Genomic DNA, 16,640 nt, shown 5'->3' on the forward strand with positions numbered 1-16,640 from the left:
ACCCGGAAATCAATATTTTGATATAGTCAGCTGGTTAAAGTTGCCACGTGGTTGGTATGCCTTATGGCATCTCGGTTGTACAGACAGAGAAATACTGCAATGAGCACAACTGCACTGGTTCGGAGGGGCCCGTTCCCTCCATGACAGTTAACCAATTCACTCTTCTAAATTTAACTCACTCATCAGAGACAGTTTGATTATTTGTGTTGTATCACCGACCAGCTTCCCTCTACGGCAACAGCTGGTGCTTCGGTGCACGGACAATGTGTACACAGGCAAAGAGATTTAAGTGAAAGAAGTGATCAATAGCTATTGTTCGAGTTAGTTTAGGTACTGTAGCTCACCTTCTTTGCATACATTTTCTATACGTTTGATGCAACCATGAACGTCAGTTTCTTGTACACAGAAATATTCAAGATGGAGGTCTGGACAAGATTTCAGTGAGTATCATCATAATACTTATTCTACACCACTGACATACAACAGCATGCCTGAAAAAGGGGACTTCTGAACGATGGATTGACCTGTATCAACTTGACTACATGAGAGACCCAATCATGAAACATACTCCAGAATATGTCAAACAGGTCGTAAAGCATCGAGCTTGTTGGATCCATGCAATGAGTGAAGCAGTGACTTAACCAGACACTGACCAGGGGTCAACTCCCAATACTGGCACACTTGAAAACACGTGTGTCACTTAGTCTGGCACAATAGCCCCTAGCTAGTACAAGACCACACTGAAATATCCGTCTAAATACAGCATATCCGTTAAGATCTGGGTTGGAATTGATCTTCTGTGATCCATATGCTTGTAGTAACGACTAATGGGATCAGGTGGTCAGACAGGCTGACTTGCTTGACACGCCATCGTCATCGTACCGCGACTGCGTAGATATAAGCTTGTGCTGCTGATCACTATACTGTCTGGTCCGAACTGGAGTATTGTACGGGTGTAAAACTTAACTCACTCACCCTAACTGAAGTACTGACATTTAGGGGAGAATCTACAAGAATTCTTTCTTATAACAATCCACTGCTTCAAAAGGACCAAACAGTAATTACAGTTATCCTGAAGATAGTATTACACCAGAGTCTATATGTCGAACTACATTAAGGTGGTCTGTAAATGTGGGACTCCAGGCTAGGTAAACCAAGGGATGACAGCTAAATCAGTAATAGTACTTGGGAGGTCACTGATTCTGTATGCTTACACAGGCAATGTAAAGCAATATTCAATCAATCTGTAGGGGCGTAGATCGACGTTCATGCTGTTTATCCCTTGACCCAGACTCAATCATTTACAGACCACGGACATATAGCTGGAATATTGCTGAGTGCTGCATGAAAATACACTCACTCACTCACTCACTCGCCAGACTGGGGTGGCAGCGCGAATGTGCAAATGTAGGAATTTCACTACCACTTGAAGTGTTCAAAAATGGGCCAGTAACAACCCACACTGATTAAACGAAAACCACTGATATCAATGTTTATTTGGTAGATAAAACTTGAGTGAGAGATGGTTAGGTTTCAGGACACAGTATTCTATATACACCATGTGTGTCAAGTTAATGTGTGAGGTAAGCCGAAGTCTCAGATGTACAATCTATACACAAATGCATGAGAAACACAAACTGTTTTCTAAATAGGAAACAAGCTCGAAACCAAAAAGTCATATGAGCTTTTGGCATATAGAGAAGCCAGATGGTGTTATCAATAATATGTGTTATATCTTGGAAGGGCTGAGAAAAACACATTAACAGAAGGAATCACCAGACCACACTATAAAATGAACATGTGGGTATCATGCACACACTTCTCATGAAATTGGACATGTCTTAATTGTCACCACCAGCACAAAAGTTGGGTCCATTACTCCTCTCTAAACAATGTCACATTTAACTCAAATTGAAAGCAACTGGGATACTGGACTTTTCAAGATTAGAATGTCTGTCCTAGATATTGCCTGTCCTTTCAACGAAAACATAAGCATGATCTACCGATAAAAACGCAACACAGACCACTGATGATCTTCTTTGAAGTGGTCACCACCTCTCAAAAGATAGGCTCACTACCAGTCATCAGCAGCAAGATCCATTCTTGTGAACTCATTTACCTATCAAAAACTCAATGATGTCATCAGCGTTGGAAGCCTATGAAATGTCTTCACTCAGTTTTTGTATTTCTTGTATTTAATGTTGAAAATTACATACATATATTCTTTATACTTGACTTGCATTACTTTGGTGTGCGAGTATAGATTTCTGGCACCAAACATTTGCCATGCTGTACAGTGATTTTCTTACAATGATTTTCAGCTTCTCTGATGATAGTGAGGAGCTGGCCATTCTTGACTCCTCAGGCATGAAGACCAACATTGCGCCATTTAGATTTTCCATACAAATGCAATCCTCAACATGAGATGTCCTCACAAATAGCAAATGCATGATACTCTATGCAAGAAATCTTCACAGGTGTCAACTTTTTTTAGCTCCAAATAGTATCTTTGCTTGGATAAAAGTAGTATTTTCAGAAAACTGATAGTGACTTTACTGATTGAAACAGTAATAACATACCTGTCAGCTAATATGACAGTCTATCAGCACAAACTGTGGTAGTACGTTTAGTCTTCTTGTGGTTTTTGTTGACTAAATGCCGCTCTCAGCAATATCCCAGCAAGATTCCAGCTATACGACAATAATCATCTGGACCAAACAATCCAGTCATCAACAGCATGCGCATTGATCTACATAAATGGGACATGATATCTTGAGTCAACCAAGTTACTGAGCCTGTCAGGACATGAGCCCCTTATGGCAAGCATGGGTTGCTGAAAACCAGTTTTAACCCAGATCTTTATTTGTCAATAAAAGATCAATTAGCAGTTTTAAAGGATATGGCTTCTTCATCAGGCACACTCTTTTGTCTCTGACTGGCTGATGAAAGGGGTTTTCTTAGAGATATCTACCTCTACCAATCAGTAGTGTTCTATGTACCCATTACTGCTTGTACTTAGTAAACACTAATACTAAACAGGGCATCAGAAATCTTGGGTACTTCACTCGTCAGAATAACTCAACAGCAGAATACATTGGACATTTTAATAAGAAAATCAATATAACAGAAGTCCTTCATCATGTTCCCTTCAGCTCGTCTATTCTGCTGAGTATTGTGTCCAGACTGGCACTGAGGTCATCGTAAGGCGTCTGTAGCTTCGGGGCCAGTGTTAGTGTCACAGGGTCCGTGTTTGCCTGCTGAAATGACACAACATAAGCTGCAAAATTATCAGTAAGGAGTAATTTAAAATGAAATTATGACCATCCTGTCCGCACACACTACGCACTAGACAATAAGAAGAGGATGAGGAAAGATGAAATTGGGTTGAATCATACGTCACATTTAAGATTATTTGTTCTGTATAGCATGTGTGATAGTACCTGTTGGTACTAGTCTAGATGTATGCCAAGTCCATAAGGCCTACTAATTGGGCTGGACAACATAACCAGTTTACCAGTATTTACTCATTCAGACATAAAAACAATATACATTGCAACATGCTGATCAAAAAACGGTATTTTGACATGCATTCTGAAAACTTCATAATGCTTGGAAATGTTTGCAGATTTCCATTTTTCACAACGGAAGTCCAGCTAACTTTGGTTTGCAGCTGTTCTCTTAGTTTTGTTCAAGTGTTTCACAGTGTTTTGAATCCAAATGTTTTAAATATATATTCATAAATGACCAGTGATCTCTTATGTGTCCTGACCAGGTCAAACTGCTGTCTTAAATCTCAGGGGTTTTCCTTTTGAGAGTGAAGAAACTAGTTCAAACTAGTAACCACTGTGTTGATGTTAAAATGTTCTTTTTCCTTGTTTCATATGGGCCTAATATTACCTAAATTTTTAGTTTGTCAAGATTAAAGGTTTGCATTAAAGCTTTATCAAGCAAAGTGATTTTGTTGCGTGTGCTTCATAAATCAAGGATTAGCTTGACTATATGTAGTTATTTGTTTAAAAACAAATTCTTGCAATATATTGCAATACATATCACAATATATGCTTTCACATCACATTGTATCAAAATATGAAAAATCTCTGTAATACCCACCCCTACCTTCTAACATACCACAACACTTAGTCATTTTCACCATAGATAACAGAACATAGAAGTCATGCATGGGAGCCAAGATAATAACAAGTACCAACTTTTGATGGGTAGTTGTGACCTGGCCAGATCTTGACAGATAGTATATCCATTACATGTCAAGGCAGTAATTATGGATCGATAGAGAAACTGCCAGTTTATGCTGTTGGGCAACCAGCCCTTTCCATAGCGAAGTGAACACAAATATGCCAAGTCAGCAACTTTCAGTCATCTCCTGCCAACCCCAAAGTACAGTCCAGCTATTGTGGATGAATATTTTCTGGTGATGATGAGGATTAACTAACAAGACATTGACAAATCATGTACTAAAGTGTGGTACAGTCACCCCTACAACTATGCCATGAAGTGATATTGCTGTCACACACATACAGCACTCATTCAGGCAACCTACAACCTCAAGCATACAGTCATTTTACATTCACACACATACACCAGTCAGTTCGGCAATGCTACAACCTCAAGCATACAGTCATTTTACATTCACACACATACACCAGTCAGTTCGGCACTGCTACAACCTCAAGCATACAGTCATTTTACATTCACACACATACACCAGTCAGTTCGGCAATGCTACAACCTCAAGCATACAGTCATTTTACATTCACACACATACACCAGTCAGTTCGGCAATGCTACAACTTCAAGCATGCAGTCAGGTTGAAGTCACACATACAAAACAAAGGCTTCTACCTTCAGCTTCACCAGGAGGCTTTTCAGCATCAGTTTGGCTGATGACAAAGAGCTGATAGCTTGTGATGGTGGACAATGCTCTGCAAACTTGAGATGTTCTGAAAACAAAAAAAAAACTATATGTAAAAACTGTGACAGATGGCAATACCTGGCTATCTACTTACGAAAAACGTCACACCACATGGTACAAGACATCCCCTACCATAACGTACCTGGACTTATCAGCTCACCAAAGCAGCAACAGTACCAACAGTACCTTACCTTATGCGTGGGAGCCAAGGCAGTTGCCATAGTTACATGATCAGGAGCAGGACCAGTTGCTATAGTTACCTGTGGCTAGTTGCTGAGACTGCTCTGCTACAATCACACACTGATCCACATCCTTCTCCCACCCGGAGGTCTGCATGACACAGCGATGAGCCTTCTGGAGGTACTGCAAAGCCTGCAACACAGAGGTCACATAAACTGAGGTCCAGAACAATAATGTAATTTTCTGATTAAAATTGATATTTGATACTTATCCTGACGCATGGTTATTATGCTTGTCACCTTCATTTGTTCAAACATAGTGGAACACTTGAATCACTTGAAGTTCCCTTCATTGAAGAGGATGTAAAAATCAACACTCACCCAAGAGTAGCCTCCCGTTTACCTGTGCATTGACACGCAAATCATACTTTGTCACTCTCTCCAAATCAAACAGGAAAACACCTAGATTTACAGTGAAATCAGAGTTTCAAGACAGGGGAGGATAGGAGGGCTGCCTTCATGAGTCAGGTTAAGTATAAAATATCAATTTTAAATGTTTTTATTTTACGTCCTGTAATGGGAACTTGAAAACGGCACTATAGACTTGCAAACTTTTAACTATTGTTCTGTATCTTGGGGCACCACACTTGACAAACTTGTCAATGAAAGTGTCTTGTGACATCTTCAAGTGGTTTTAGATATACTAGTGTCCTGCTAGTTATCTTACAGCAACTTCATTGTTTGACGCATGCATCAAGTGAAGATGCAATCCCCTCCTCCGGTATTAGTACACAAGTAGAGAGATACAATCACTCATGCTAGTCTGTTCTGAGATATGTGCATGGACCCTCAACCATATTACTCTGCAGAGTGTTTGGCATTGAAAAGTCATGAGAGAACATGGGTGAGAATTTTCTCAGCACCTTTTCTCAGGAATCATTAGTTGTTGTGCTACAACTAGTGGACTGAATTGGTGAATGCCACCGACGTCTACAGTAGCAATGCCTCTGGGGTAGTGGTTGGCAAACACTGTATCGGATTTCCAAAAGCAGCCCTCCATAATTTGTGTTATCAAGCAGTTTCCATGTACAGCAAACGTGGACACTAGGGCTCTTACTTCATTGTCCAGCAGATGTATTTTTGACATCCGGACAGCTGATGGTAGGGCAACCAAAAATAGTGTTTTCTGTGATAGTAGGTGCATGGATGTCTGATCTAGTGCCTCAGAAGGGTCACTTAGGAGACGTTGTAGTACTACGTTGAGATCCCATGCGGGAGCCTTGAAATTCTATTGATGATAGAACGAACGCAGTAAAACTGGTAGTTTTGGTACTTTAGGCAACTTTATGCCAGTTTTCATAGTGATGACTGTACTCCGTGCCACTATGTAAGTAGATAACATACAGCCTTCTAAATGTCAAGAAGTCAACCACTAGAGGATGAGATGTTTTACTTGTGGTAAAGCCCTTACGCTTTGCTTACAACTTGAATCTCTTTTACTTTTTACTGTATAGTGATCGAGTAGACATTTGTAAGGCGAACATGACAATCTTCGCCACTCAGGCAGAATATCCTTATTGCCTCAAACAAACTTTAACATACTCCAAACGTGTAGCTTGAACAATGAAGAATTTCCAAGAGCTGGCTGCATGGATTAGCAGTTTCGGCCATTCTGGTACTTTAAAGGCCGGATTTCTGAGATCTGGTAGGAAGACGGGAAACCACACCCGACCACAGTCGGTTGCAGTCGGAATGTATGCTTGATTTTCTGTAATGCTTGTGGTAGTAGTATTGGAGGCAGAAACACATACACAATGAGTCCCTCCCATGGTATGCTGACTGCCCGTAACCCAGGCTTGTGAATCCGATGTTGGAGACACAAATGTCTGTAACCGTTTTATGAACTTGGTTCCAAACAAGTCTATCATTGGAGAAACACCTCTGGATGTAGCATCCATTCTGTTGGAGTCAGCCGTAGTGGTCATGATAGATACGTCTGCTATGACATTCTTTGGTCCTGGAATGTGGCATGCCTTCACGAAGATGTTCAGCATGTCATTGAAGCTGTAGAGGGGTAACATGAGCTGTAACAAACTTGGTGGCCCAGTTGACCCCTGTTTGTTGATGTAGAATGGTACTGTGGAGTTGTCTGTGTGAACTCTGAGCTTGGCGTTCTTGAGAAGGCTTGACCACTGTTGTATTGTGTTGATCACTGTGTTTATCTCTAAGAGATTGATGTATAAAGCTTGATCTTGTCTCCACCACTTCCCCAAAACTACATCGTTGTCGAGGTGACCGCCCCAACATTGGAGAGATGCATGATACATAACATTTAATCTGCTCACTGAAGACCTCTATGACATCAGTGGATCACTGTGGAATCTTGTGCAGTCACTGATTTTTTTCTCCAAAGCTCAGCCTTGTCCGTCTCAACTGGCCTGTCCAGGATTTACACAAGAGAACACGTGTATAGGTGGCTGAATGGAAGTGAATGATAAAAACTTCACCGTACAGTATTGATGTAAAAAGAGTCTGTTGTGTCTGTTCTCTCCAGTTTTCATTCTTTATTGAAAATAATGTGTTTCCATCATATTCAGATTCCTTAACATTGTCACTGGGTGACTGTAGAAACCAGTCTAACTGAAGCGCCGTAAAATCCTCTTGAAGAACCAAATTGTGTTGTAATGCAGAAAAAGGTGACTGTAGAGTTGATATCTTCACCACAACAACTACACATCAAAGACTGTTAGTGTGATCTTAGGCTGGTGAGGACAGCCAAACTGTCCTCTTGTTCTCTGTACAGGAACAATGTAAATGAATAGGGTCTGTATGTAGCTGCCATCTTGCGAAGTTGACACCATCTTTTTGCGGGATAACATCGTGTAATCTGTCTTCCATGTACAAACATGGCATTTGCAACAGCCTGTGTGATGAGGATCCAACTTTGGTGTTTTCTCAGATGTTATTCAACATCATCAGTTTCAGATCTGCGCCTGTTCTGTCAGCCATACATTGATTCAACACAGCCAACATCTACATTGTAACATGCTTCATGAACACATTTGGGACGAAGTACTCGGATGAGGGCCGAAACTTGACATGATATTTTGGAAGCATTCCAAGAACACTAAGGTGCTGTCTACACCTTCCTGAGGCTGTAATTTTGTGGAACCTCCCCCAGTGACTGCACTTGCTTTTGTGGAACCTGCACATGTAATCCTTGCTGCATTCAAAACCTATGTTCCTGGCGTCCTCCAGACTTCTAGTAGTTGACACAATGAATGAACGTGAATGTTCATGCAGGTCCTCCTCTGCAAGAGATTATACGTGCATCCATGGGCGACAGCTGAATGAAGCCTGATGATAGGAATCAACAACCTTGCTGGATTTCCCTCGAAGAGTCTGAATGTCTTCGCGCAAGCTCGGCTCGTGATTAGTCTCAATGATAACCCCTGTGCATAGGGTCATGACGACCCTCCAGGTCTGACAGTGATAACTAATCATGTCTTCTGTGTCTGTACGGGACTGGGGAGCAACTTGTTCCATGTCTATATGGAGAAACCCTGCAGTATGTTCGTCTGGTGATAGTCGACTCTTCCTGCATGGTTGCCTGGGCCGAGCTTGCGTTTGTGGCAGACTGAAAACTGCTGGCATGGCATGCAGTGAAGCCTTGGACTGTGCACTTGCGTGTAGATCTCTGCGTTTTTCTTTGTGCAGGCCTTCATCTTTAACTAGTCGTTGTTGAGCTTCATATCATGAAGGTCATTATGAAGATCTTCTCGAGGTCTGTAAACTTGGCCCAAGTGCATCAAAGTAGCTGTAGCACTGCCGTGCAGGGCCAGTCACATCAAAGTTGAGTGGAAGCCTTCTCTTCAGCGAGCATTGCTGCATCATCTTCTCAGAGAAGTGTTAGATAAAAAGGTCTGTGTCAAAGTTCTGCGATGAATCCTGCACTGATGACTGTGATGAAGGGGAGTTGACACTACTATGGGTTCTTGTACGTTTTGTCTTCAGCCAAGTTCTGCCACAGGTGTAGAAACTGTAGTTGTCGCACTAGTAGTTGTAGCAGGCTGAGATGTCTGACTGAAGACTACAATCTCCGTCAGGAGGATCTGGCGGTCATCAATAATGTCTGCTTCAACTGGACTTTGACTTCTATGATCAACCACAACGGGAGCTTGACAAAATCTTTTGGGATATCGTCTTCCTTCTTCCCCATCAATGATGGCCTTGGGATGACAACAGTTCGGTAGGTGACAATCTCTTCTTGGAAGAGACAGAGGTCACCACTGTAGTAGAGGACTGCCCCTGGGAGCCATTAGATGATTCACTAAAACGATGAATATCAGCTGCAGTTAACACATGATTACTCTTTTATCCGAGTTTTTTATGCCTGGCATGACTTGTCTATGCCTTCTAATATGATCCTTTGCACACCTCAGAACAGCAAACACAATTGTTGACCTCTGTAATAATTAAGTTTTTCATTTTTTGTTTTTTTTCAAAGGATACAATGTGAGCTGAAAGAGCAAACCGTAGTGCAAGAAGGACAATATACATGTGGATCAACCGCAGACAACCTAGTTTTCATCTAAGGTTAGAAAACATACAATGATGTAATACAAGACAAACTACATATCAAATATGTACAATCTGGTAATAATTCTGCAACATAGTGTATATATACAGACCAAAAATCGGATATAGCTGAAATTTAGATGACATGTGGTCAAAAACTAAAAGGACATGGTGTCATATCAGGAATGACAAGCATGGCTGCGCATGTGACCGATTTGTGCATCAATGCATGGGCTAAAGGGAGGCTACTCATGGGTGAGTGTTCATTTTATGTCTTCTTCAGTTAAGGGAACTTCAAGGGATTCAAGTGTTCCACTATGTTCAGATAGAAGACGGAGACAAGCATAATAAGCATGAGTCAGGACAAGGAAAAATTTGTCTCCATCACAGAGGTTGCATAACTGAGGTCAAATACAACATAATAAACTTTCAATACAAAGCTTACATAAAATATTGTAAATACACACCCCTTATATACAATACTGTATATAGACAGCTTGGATGTCTGATACACAACTCAGCTTAGACTTGGGTGGCATGTAATACTCTTGATCACATAGGTAACACAACTCACTGTCTTGTAGAGGACACAGTAGTAATGGGAACTCAAACAAAATAACCAATATCCTGCAACAATTGTCCAACCAATCCACTATTTCTTGAATGTGTTCTGCCATGTCCATCCTGTATGGCATGTTTAGTGTTTAACAGCAAGGAGATTAGCAGAAGGTTGATTTTAATGTCCACCTACCCTCTCTGATGTTGTTGAATCTGGGCAATCCACACTGCTGACAAGCTTGCTGTACAGACGCCAGATTTCGGCCTCAGTTGTCACCTAGGCAGAAATAGGTCAAGGTCAACTCACATTTCTGCATATGATAATAAACATACTTTGTTAAGTGTAACTTGTTTTCATGATTACATTTATCTAATTGATGTGTTGTAAGAATTGTTATAATCACAAGCAACAACAACTTACTGCTGCTGAGACTCGACCAAAGAGCTCCTGCAGTTTGGGGCGAAGTCGACCTGATGGTCTGTCTGAAGCATCCTTCAAGTTTTCAGTTACTGCTTTGACAAGGATTCTCAAAACCTGAAAATACTCCAGTTTCACTTACTTGAATTATCACTTTTCAATGATTCACTGAAACAACAGACCTGGCATCTTGCTGTATATGAAACCACAGTGCCACAGTGTTTTCACACAATGCCAGTATGTTGCTACACACAACAGTCTTAGCACCTGTGGTCAGTAAAACACTCCTCCAAGGGTCCTGTGAGGATTATACACATTGCTCACACAATCAGTTGAAACTATTACTTGCATCAAAAAATACATTGCTCCACCAAACACATGCCACATACATCACACACAATCAAATCACGAGATCTGACATGATGGCAGACAATATGCGTGTTGGATATTTAATGGTGCAATATTCCAGTGGCAGTCATCAAATCTGGACCAGACATCTTAACCATAGATCATCCACACAGTTGGTATATTATAACATCATCAGCCAAATCATTAATGATGAGCACAAGTCAGTTACAGCAAGCACACAATGTTTAATACAAACTTATCATCTGGATCTTCACAGGTTCGGAAAATATTACATGACAGTCATTTTCTCCTTCACAAAATGGAAAAAAAACCAGATGTTTAAAAAACATCTCCAATATGAAAATGCGAACTTATTTTGAGAAATCCTTCTCAAATTGTGTTTGCGGTTGAGAGTCTGTATTTACTTTCACCATCTACCTGAACATCTGTCCACTTCTGCTTGATGTCCAGCAGTCGGTGGTATGCATGAATAACATCCTCAAACTCTCCGATATCTGTGCCGATCTGGGGACAAAGAACACACCTCATGAGCTGTAACATAGTGACACACCATATAGTTACTCCATGTTCTTTGTTTCCTCCCTAACAACCAGTGGTTGCTGTCCACTCAGTTGTGTTTCATTGACTGGTCAATACAGGCTCATTCTGATAATATTTTACCACCATATTTAGCATATTGTTTCCTACAGCTGACATACTGGATGTAAAATGCCATGCACCATCCATGAAAAGTTAAATACTTCAAGATATGGTGAGTGAGTTTAGTTTAATGCTGATTTTAGCAATGTTCCAGCAATATCACAGCAAGGGACCCCAGAAATGGGTTTCACACATTGTTCCCATGGGAATGGAACCTGTGTCTTTGGTGTAACAAGCAAACACTTTAACTATAGGTTACCCCACCACCCGGATCTTGGAATAGAATAACATTGGAGTTATGAGGCAATCCCAAACTATGACTTACAGTGAGATAATTGTCCCACAGTCTCCAGTTATCAAAGCTGTATTTGATTGCATCCTTCAGAACTTTAAATGCAGCAGGTCTGGAAATAAGAAAATAGGAAAATCTTAAGTCTGTATACACACCATGTACACAGGGGTGGAGTATCTGTACACTGTAACAATAGACTTCATATAATCTACACTGTGACACTGGCAAATGCCTAATTCTGTAATATCAGGTGGCGACAGACTAGACTTGTGGAATATTTCAGGTAAACTAGTATATCGGTATAGTATCTTGTGACACAATTATCAGCCTATAGATTCTGCACTATACTGCGTCATCCAGAGTTATCTCTTGCAATTATGTGCCCTTGATTTCCACAGAAGCAAAATGTGCTCTGAAAGTGGCTAAACATACTGAAATATCTGTTCATTTCATGTAATATTTTGTAACTGGAAGTATCCTAATAAGTGGCTCCAACAATATCAATTATTCTATCAAATACTTTAAGTTCTGTGGGCTTGAAGGGTTTTATATGCAAATCATGCTATACTACTTCCTTTATAACCATGTTCACAAAACTTTGTTGCAAGACTTCAATTAAACATTCCACATTAAGGCTCTACATCATTTTAGACATCTGTAAACCATTGCCCAACAGCCGTACACTTTGAGATTGAAGGGTGTGAAAGTATGGCAGAACACAAACTCTGATGATGTCGCACACTGAGAGCTATTGTGTTGTATGATGTACACACATGGAACGAAACATTCCAGGTAATATATGTGGCAGAGTCAACTTTGTATTGTTAATTTGAAAATAGTTGTAATGTAGATATAATGTGCATATCTTAGAGTTGTCTCATATGTTAATGAGATAAACGATTTCATTAAATAACCTAAATCTTATAATTTTGTCAATTATTTTATATCCAGCATTTTATATTCTAGCATTAGCCCACTAAACACCAATCTTTTGTAGCAATGCTCTTAAATGTAACCTATTTCAGCAATACTCATCCTTTGCGCTGCAATCTTTTCTCCTTTAAATCCTTTTTAAAGCATGTCCCTTGCTTCAGCTAGTATGTAGGCTCTGCTGTTCTCTGGTCATCCAAGCGCATAACGTATTAAGGTATTTAACGGTTAATTGCATCTTTTTCTTGGTCAGTCTCTTATGTGGGGTCGTCCCTCTTGTCTGGTCAGGTTATCCGATGTAATCCAGTTCAAATGTTGCGCTTGGGTTGCTAGCCCGTTATAGTCAGTTTCAGTGAGCTCAGTTCAGTTGTCAGTCGGTTACTGTCACTTACCTACTGAGCCAACACTGTTCAACTGACAAGGAGGAGTGTCAGTAGGAGCTGGGTTTGCTTTATGTCACTGCAGCTATGGCAAATACACAAGTTCCTTCTTTCTTTCCTAACTGTCTCAGAGGTCAATATTAACTTTACTTTGGTTACCAAATTTGTAATAAGTCTAGGAACAGTGACAGGGTACACACAGAGACCAATCTTCTCAGCACAGAACGAGAACCAAGTCAAGACCTGCTCTGCCACGACACCGACCTTCCAAGAGATACACCAAGACTACGGACAGCAACAATAGGTACTGCAATATCTCTTACATCTCGGCTAAGTTTTAGAGATTCTAACCTACTTTTACTAGGTGCAACCAAAGAAAAAGACCCAGCCCCAACCAAATTTCAGTCGCAACATAGTGTACATAAACATATGACGTAGTAGCCATGAAACCATAGCAACACAGAGACACAGCTGATCCCCGACCCCGTTATAGCTGCAAACATATTTATGCTTATAATGTTAGATTTATTGTCGACTTATTTCTCAAGGATTGACTTGTGCAAGTTCGACTCACAACTAGGTTGCACCTTGTAATACTGAGTTGCACCTGTGCCAGGAACAAAGGACTGAGTGATGATTTGTATTCACGGAAGATACTTATTACTTGTCTTCAATGTTTTATGTTAAAGGTCACATGCAACACAAAATACAACTTTGCAGATTCTGATTCCTCTTGGTATGGACTTACAGTATCAAATTATCAAAACTGCACATTCATTTTCAGAAGTTGAAAAATAACGCAGTAAAAAACCTAATTTTTCCCCAGCACTGGGGGGAAAGTGGCTTCAACAGCAGTGCTGTGCTGCACCTACAACGTATGCGCAATGATTAGATTCGTGCAGCTTGAACTGGGAAGGCAACGTGTAAAACACAGTAAGTGATGCGTTGCAAAAGGATTACTGCTACGGACAAAGTTGGAGATTAAGAGAGGTTTCTTGTGATTAGAGACATCTTGGGTCTGCAGTAATAAATACACTGTGGTCCTATACATGCAGATTTGCAAACCAAGTTTGCAAGAAAGTGGAGCATTAGAAATACTAATTTCACTGCTTAATATTGCTCAGCATGAAAACTGACATGTTGAAAACTGAAAACTGCATGTATTTTTTCTGCGGATGACTGGATCGGACGGAAACCGGTGCAAATTAAGATTGTCAATTTCAAGGTCTGCTTTGTATTTGGATGAACAACCGTTTCCAGCTACACTGTAGTTCACTATCTCAGTATTTGATGTTTGGATAGAACATAAATACAGAGAGCATGTATTTACAAAATCCAACATCTATATATATTGTTTTTGGATAGCAATTTCTTCTTTTGTTTACAATGCACTTTCAATTCTTGATTGTAAGCATATAATCTTGTTTCTTGATTGTTAGCTTATAATTTTGTTTATTTGTATTTTTCACAATCAGCAAATTATTTTTGTTTTGGGGGTTACATGTGACCTTTAATGTTGTGACATCCAGTTATAACCTGACTAACCAGGAGCTCTTGTCAACTCTGCACACATCAACGTCTCCCCAAACACTACATGTACACAGCATAAAAGAGGAATAGGATAACATGGACAACAGTATCAATAAGTTCAGCAAATAAGGAAGTTTGGCACTTACAGTTTTTTCATTCTCACCAAACAGCTGGAAAGATTACCCCATGCCTCAAAATTCTGAAAAAAAAAACAGAAAAAAGACACTTTATCAATCAAGTTAACCCTTCATAGTTGCTGATGGCACTGAGCTGAAAGCAACATGAGAAGTTGTGTGACTTCATAGACTTTGAAGAATTTGAATTTGTTGAAAAATCAGCTGCTTCCAGCGGATTCAAACAGGAGTCCAGATTATAAAACCAGTGTGTCAGATATAACATTTAGATGAGGTGAAAGGGATGCAGGTAATTTTCATTTTCATTGTGCATTTTGCTGATGAGAACCTGTTTTTAACCCCACAACAGTGAATGTTCAGCACCAGAGCACACTCTGCTTCATCTGCCTTTCGTGTGTACAGCAACAGGGTAGGGGTGTATATGTTGTCCATCATATCTACAAGGTCCTGTTATGCAGATGTTCCAGCTAAACAAAGTTACCATGATCGCTATTGAGGAATTTCAATCGAAATGTCAAAATTATGAAACAAAAGAGGTTGTCCAAAACGTTTGCATGTATTATACTTCCTAACTTATAAAATGCCATGCAAGATTCTAAAGTCATCATGTTCTTGATACCACAGACTTGAGTGAATGTCACTCTTGAAGTCATATGTGGACATAAAAGTTGTGGACTAAAACTTTAGTATCTACACTGTTATTCAACTATATCTCCACAAGTTGGCTCGACTTGAATACCAAAGAAGAATAACAACACTATCAAGAAAGAAAGAAAATATTTGAGACAACATTCACATCAGTTTCATTATGGACAAAAACTGCCACTCAAGACGTTCAACATAGACATATTGACTTCAGTGCTCACACTGTGACACCCCGTGACTCACATCGGCTTCAACGTTCAAACACTGGCCCACATGACTCACATAGGCTTCAATGTTCACACACTGACAAACAGGACTCATACTGGCATTAATGTTCACACACTGACAAATGTGACTCACATCAGCTTATATGCTCACACAGACACACATGACTCACATTGGCTTCAATGTTCACACACTGACACACGATTCACATCAGATTTAATGTTCATCCACTGACACACAAGACTCATATCAGCTTCAATATTCACATACTGACACGCATAACTCACATCGGCTTCAATGTTGACACACTAACACACAACAGTGGATTAAACGTTCATGCACTGACACAAGATTCACATTGGCTTCAATGTTCACAGACTGACACACATGACTCACATCAGCTTCAATGTTCACCCATGGACACACAAAACTCACATCGGCGTCAATGTTCACAGACCGACACATGACTCACACCGGCTTCATTGTTCACAGACTGACATACTTGACTCACATCGGTTTCAATGTTCACAGACTGACACACTTGACTCACATCAGCTTCAATGTTCACCCATGGACACACACACATAACTCACATAAGCTTCAATGTTCACAGACTGACACATATGACTCACATCTGCTTAAACATTCACAGACTGACACACATGACTCACATCGGCTTCAATGTTCACAGACTGACACACATGACTCACATCGGCTTCAATGTTCACACATCGTCGGAAGGCTGCAGCTGCTTCTTCGTATTTCTCTACCGTCATGGCGGTACAGCCATATGTAAACCACACTGGGATCTGGAAGTCATCAACACAGCAGAT

At 40.3% G+C, this 16,640-nt stretch overlaps 1 protein-coding gene across 1 annotated transcript in view; it reads right to left on the reverse strand.

The window, feature by feature from the left end:
* Nucleotides 1–3,088: 3,088 nt before the first annotated feature.
* Nucleotides 3,089–16,640, reverse strand: part of LOC137294734 (tetratricopeptide repeat protein 27-like) — a 38,638-nt gene continuing 25,086 nt past the window's right edge. The window contains exons 16-24 of the mRNA XM_067825824.1: nucleotides 16,518–16,616; nucleotides 14,950–15,002; nucleotides 11,997–12,075; nucleotides 11,450–11,536; nucleotides 10,667–10,780; nucleotides 10,439–10,522; nucleotides 5,191–5,302; nucleotides 4,861–4,958; nucleotides 3,089–3,257 (exon numbers count right to left, since the gene is read on the reverse strand). Coding sequence (XP_067681925.1) covers nucleotides 3,138–3,257; nucleotides 4,861–4,958; nucleotides 5,191–5,302; nucleotides 10,439–10,522; nucleotides 10,667–10,780; nucleotides 11,450–11,536; nucleotides 11,997–12,075; nucleotides 14,950–15,002; nucleotides 16,518–16,616 — 846 coding nt within the window. The 3' untranslated portion in view covers nucleotides 3,089–3,137. The remainder of the gene's footprint in view (nucleotides 3,258–4,860; nucleotides 4,959–5,190; nucleotides 5,303–10,438; nucleotides 10,523–10,666; nucleotides 10,781–11,449; nucleotides 11,537–11,996; nucleotides 12,076–14,949; nucleotides 15,003–16,517; nucleotides 16,617–16,640) is intronic.

This window comes from Haliotis asinina, chromosome 8, assembly GCF_037392515.1.
Source record: "Haliotis asinina isolate JCU_RB_2024 chromosome 8, JCU_Hal_asi_v2, whole genome shotgun sequence".
In the NCBI taxonomy this organism is placed as follows: Eukaryota; Metazoa; Mollusca; class Gastropoda; order Lepetellida; family Haliotidae; genus Haliotis; species Haliotis asinina.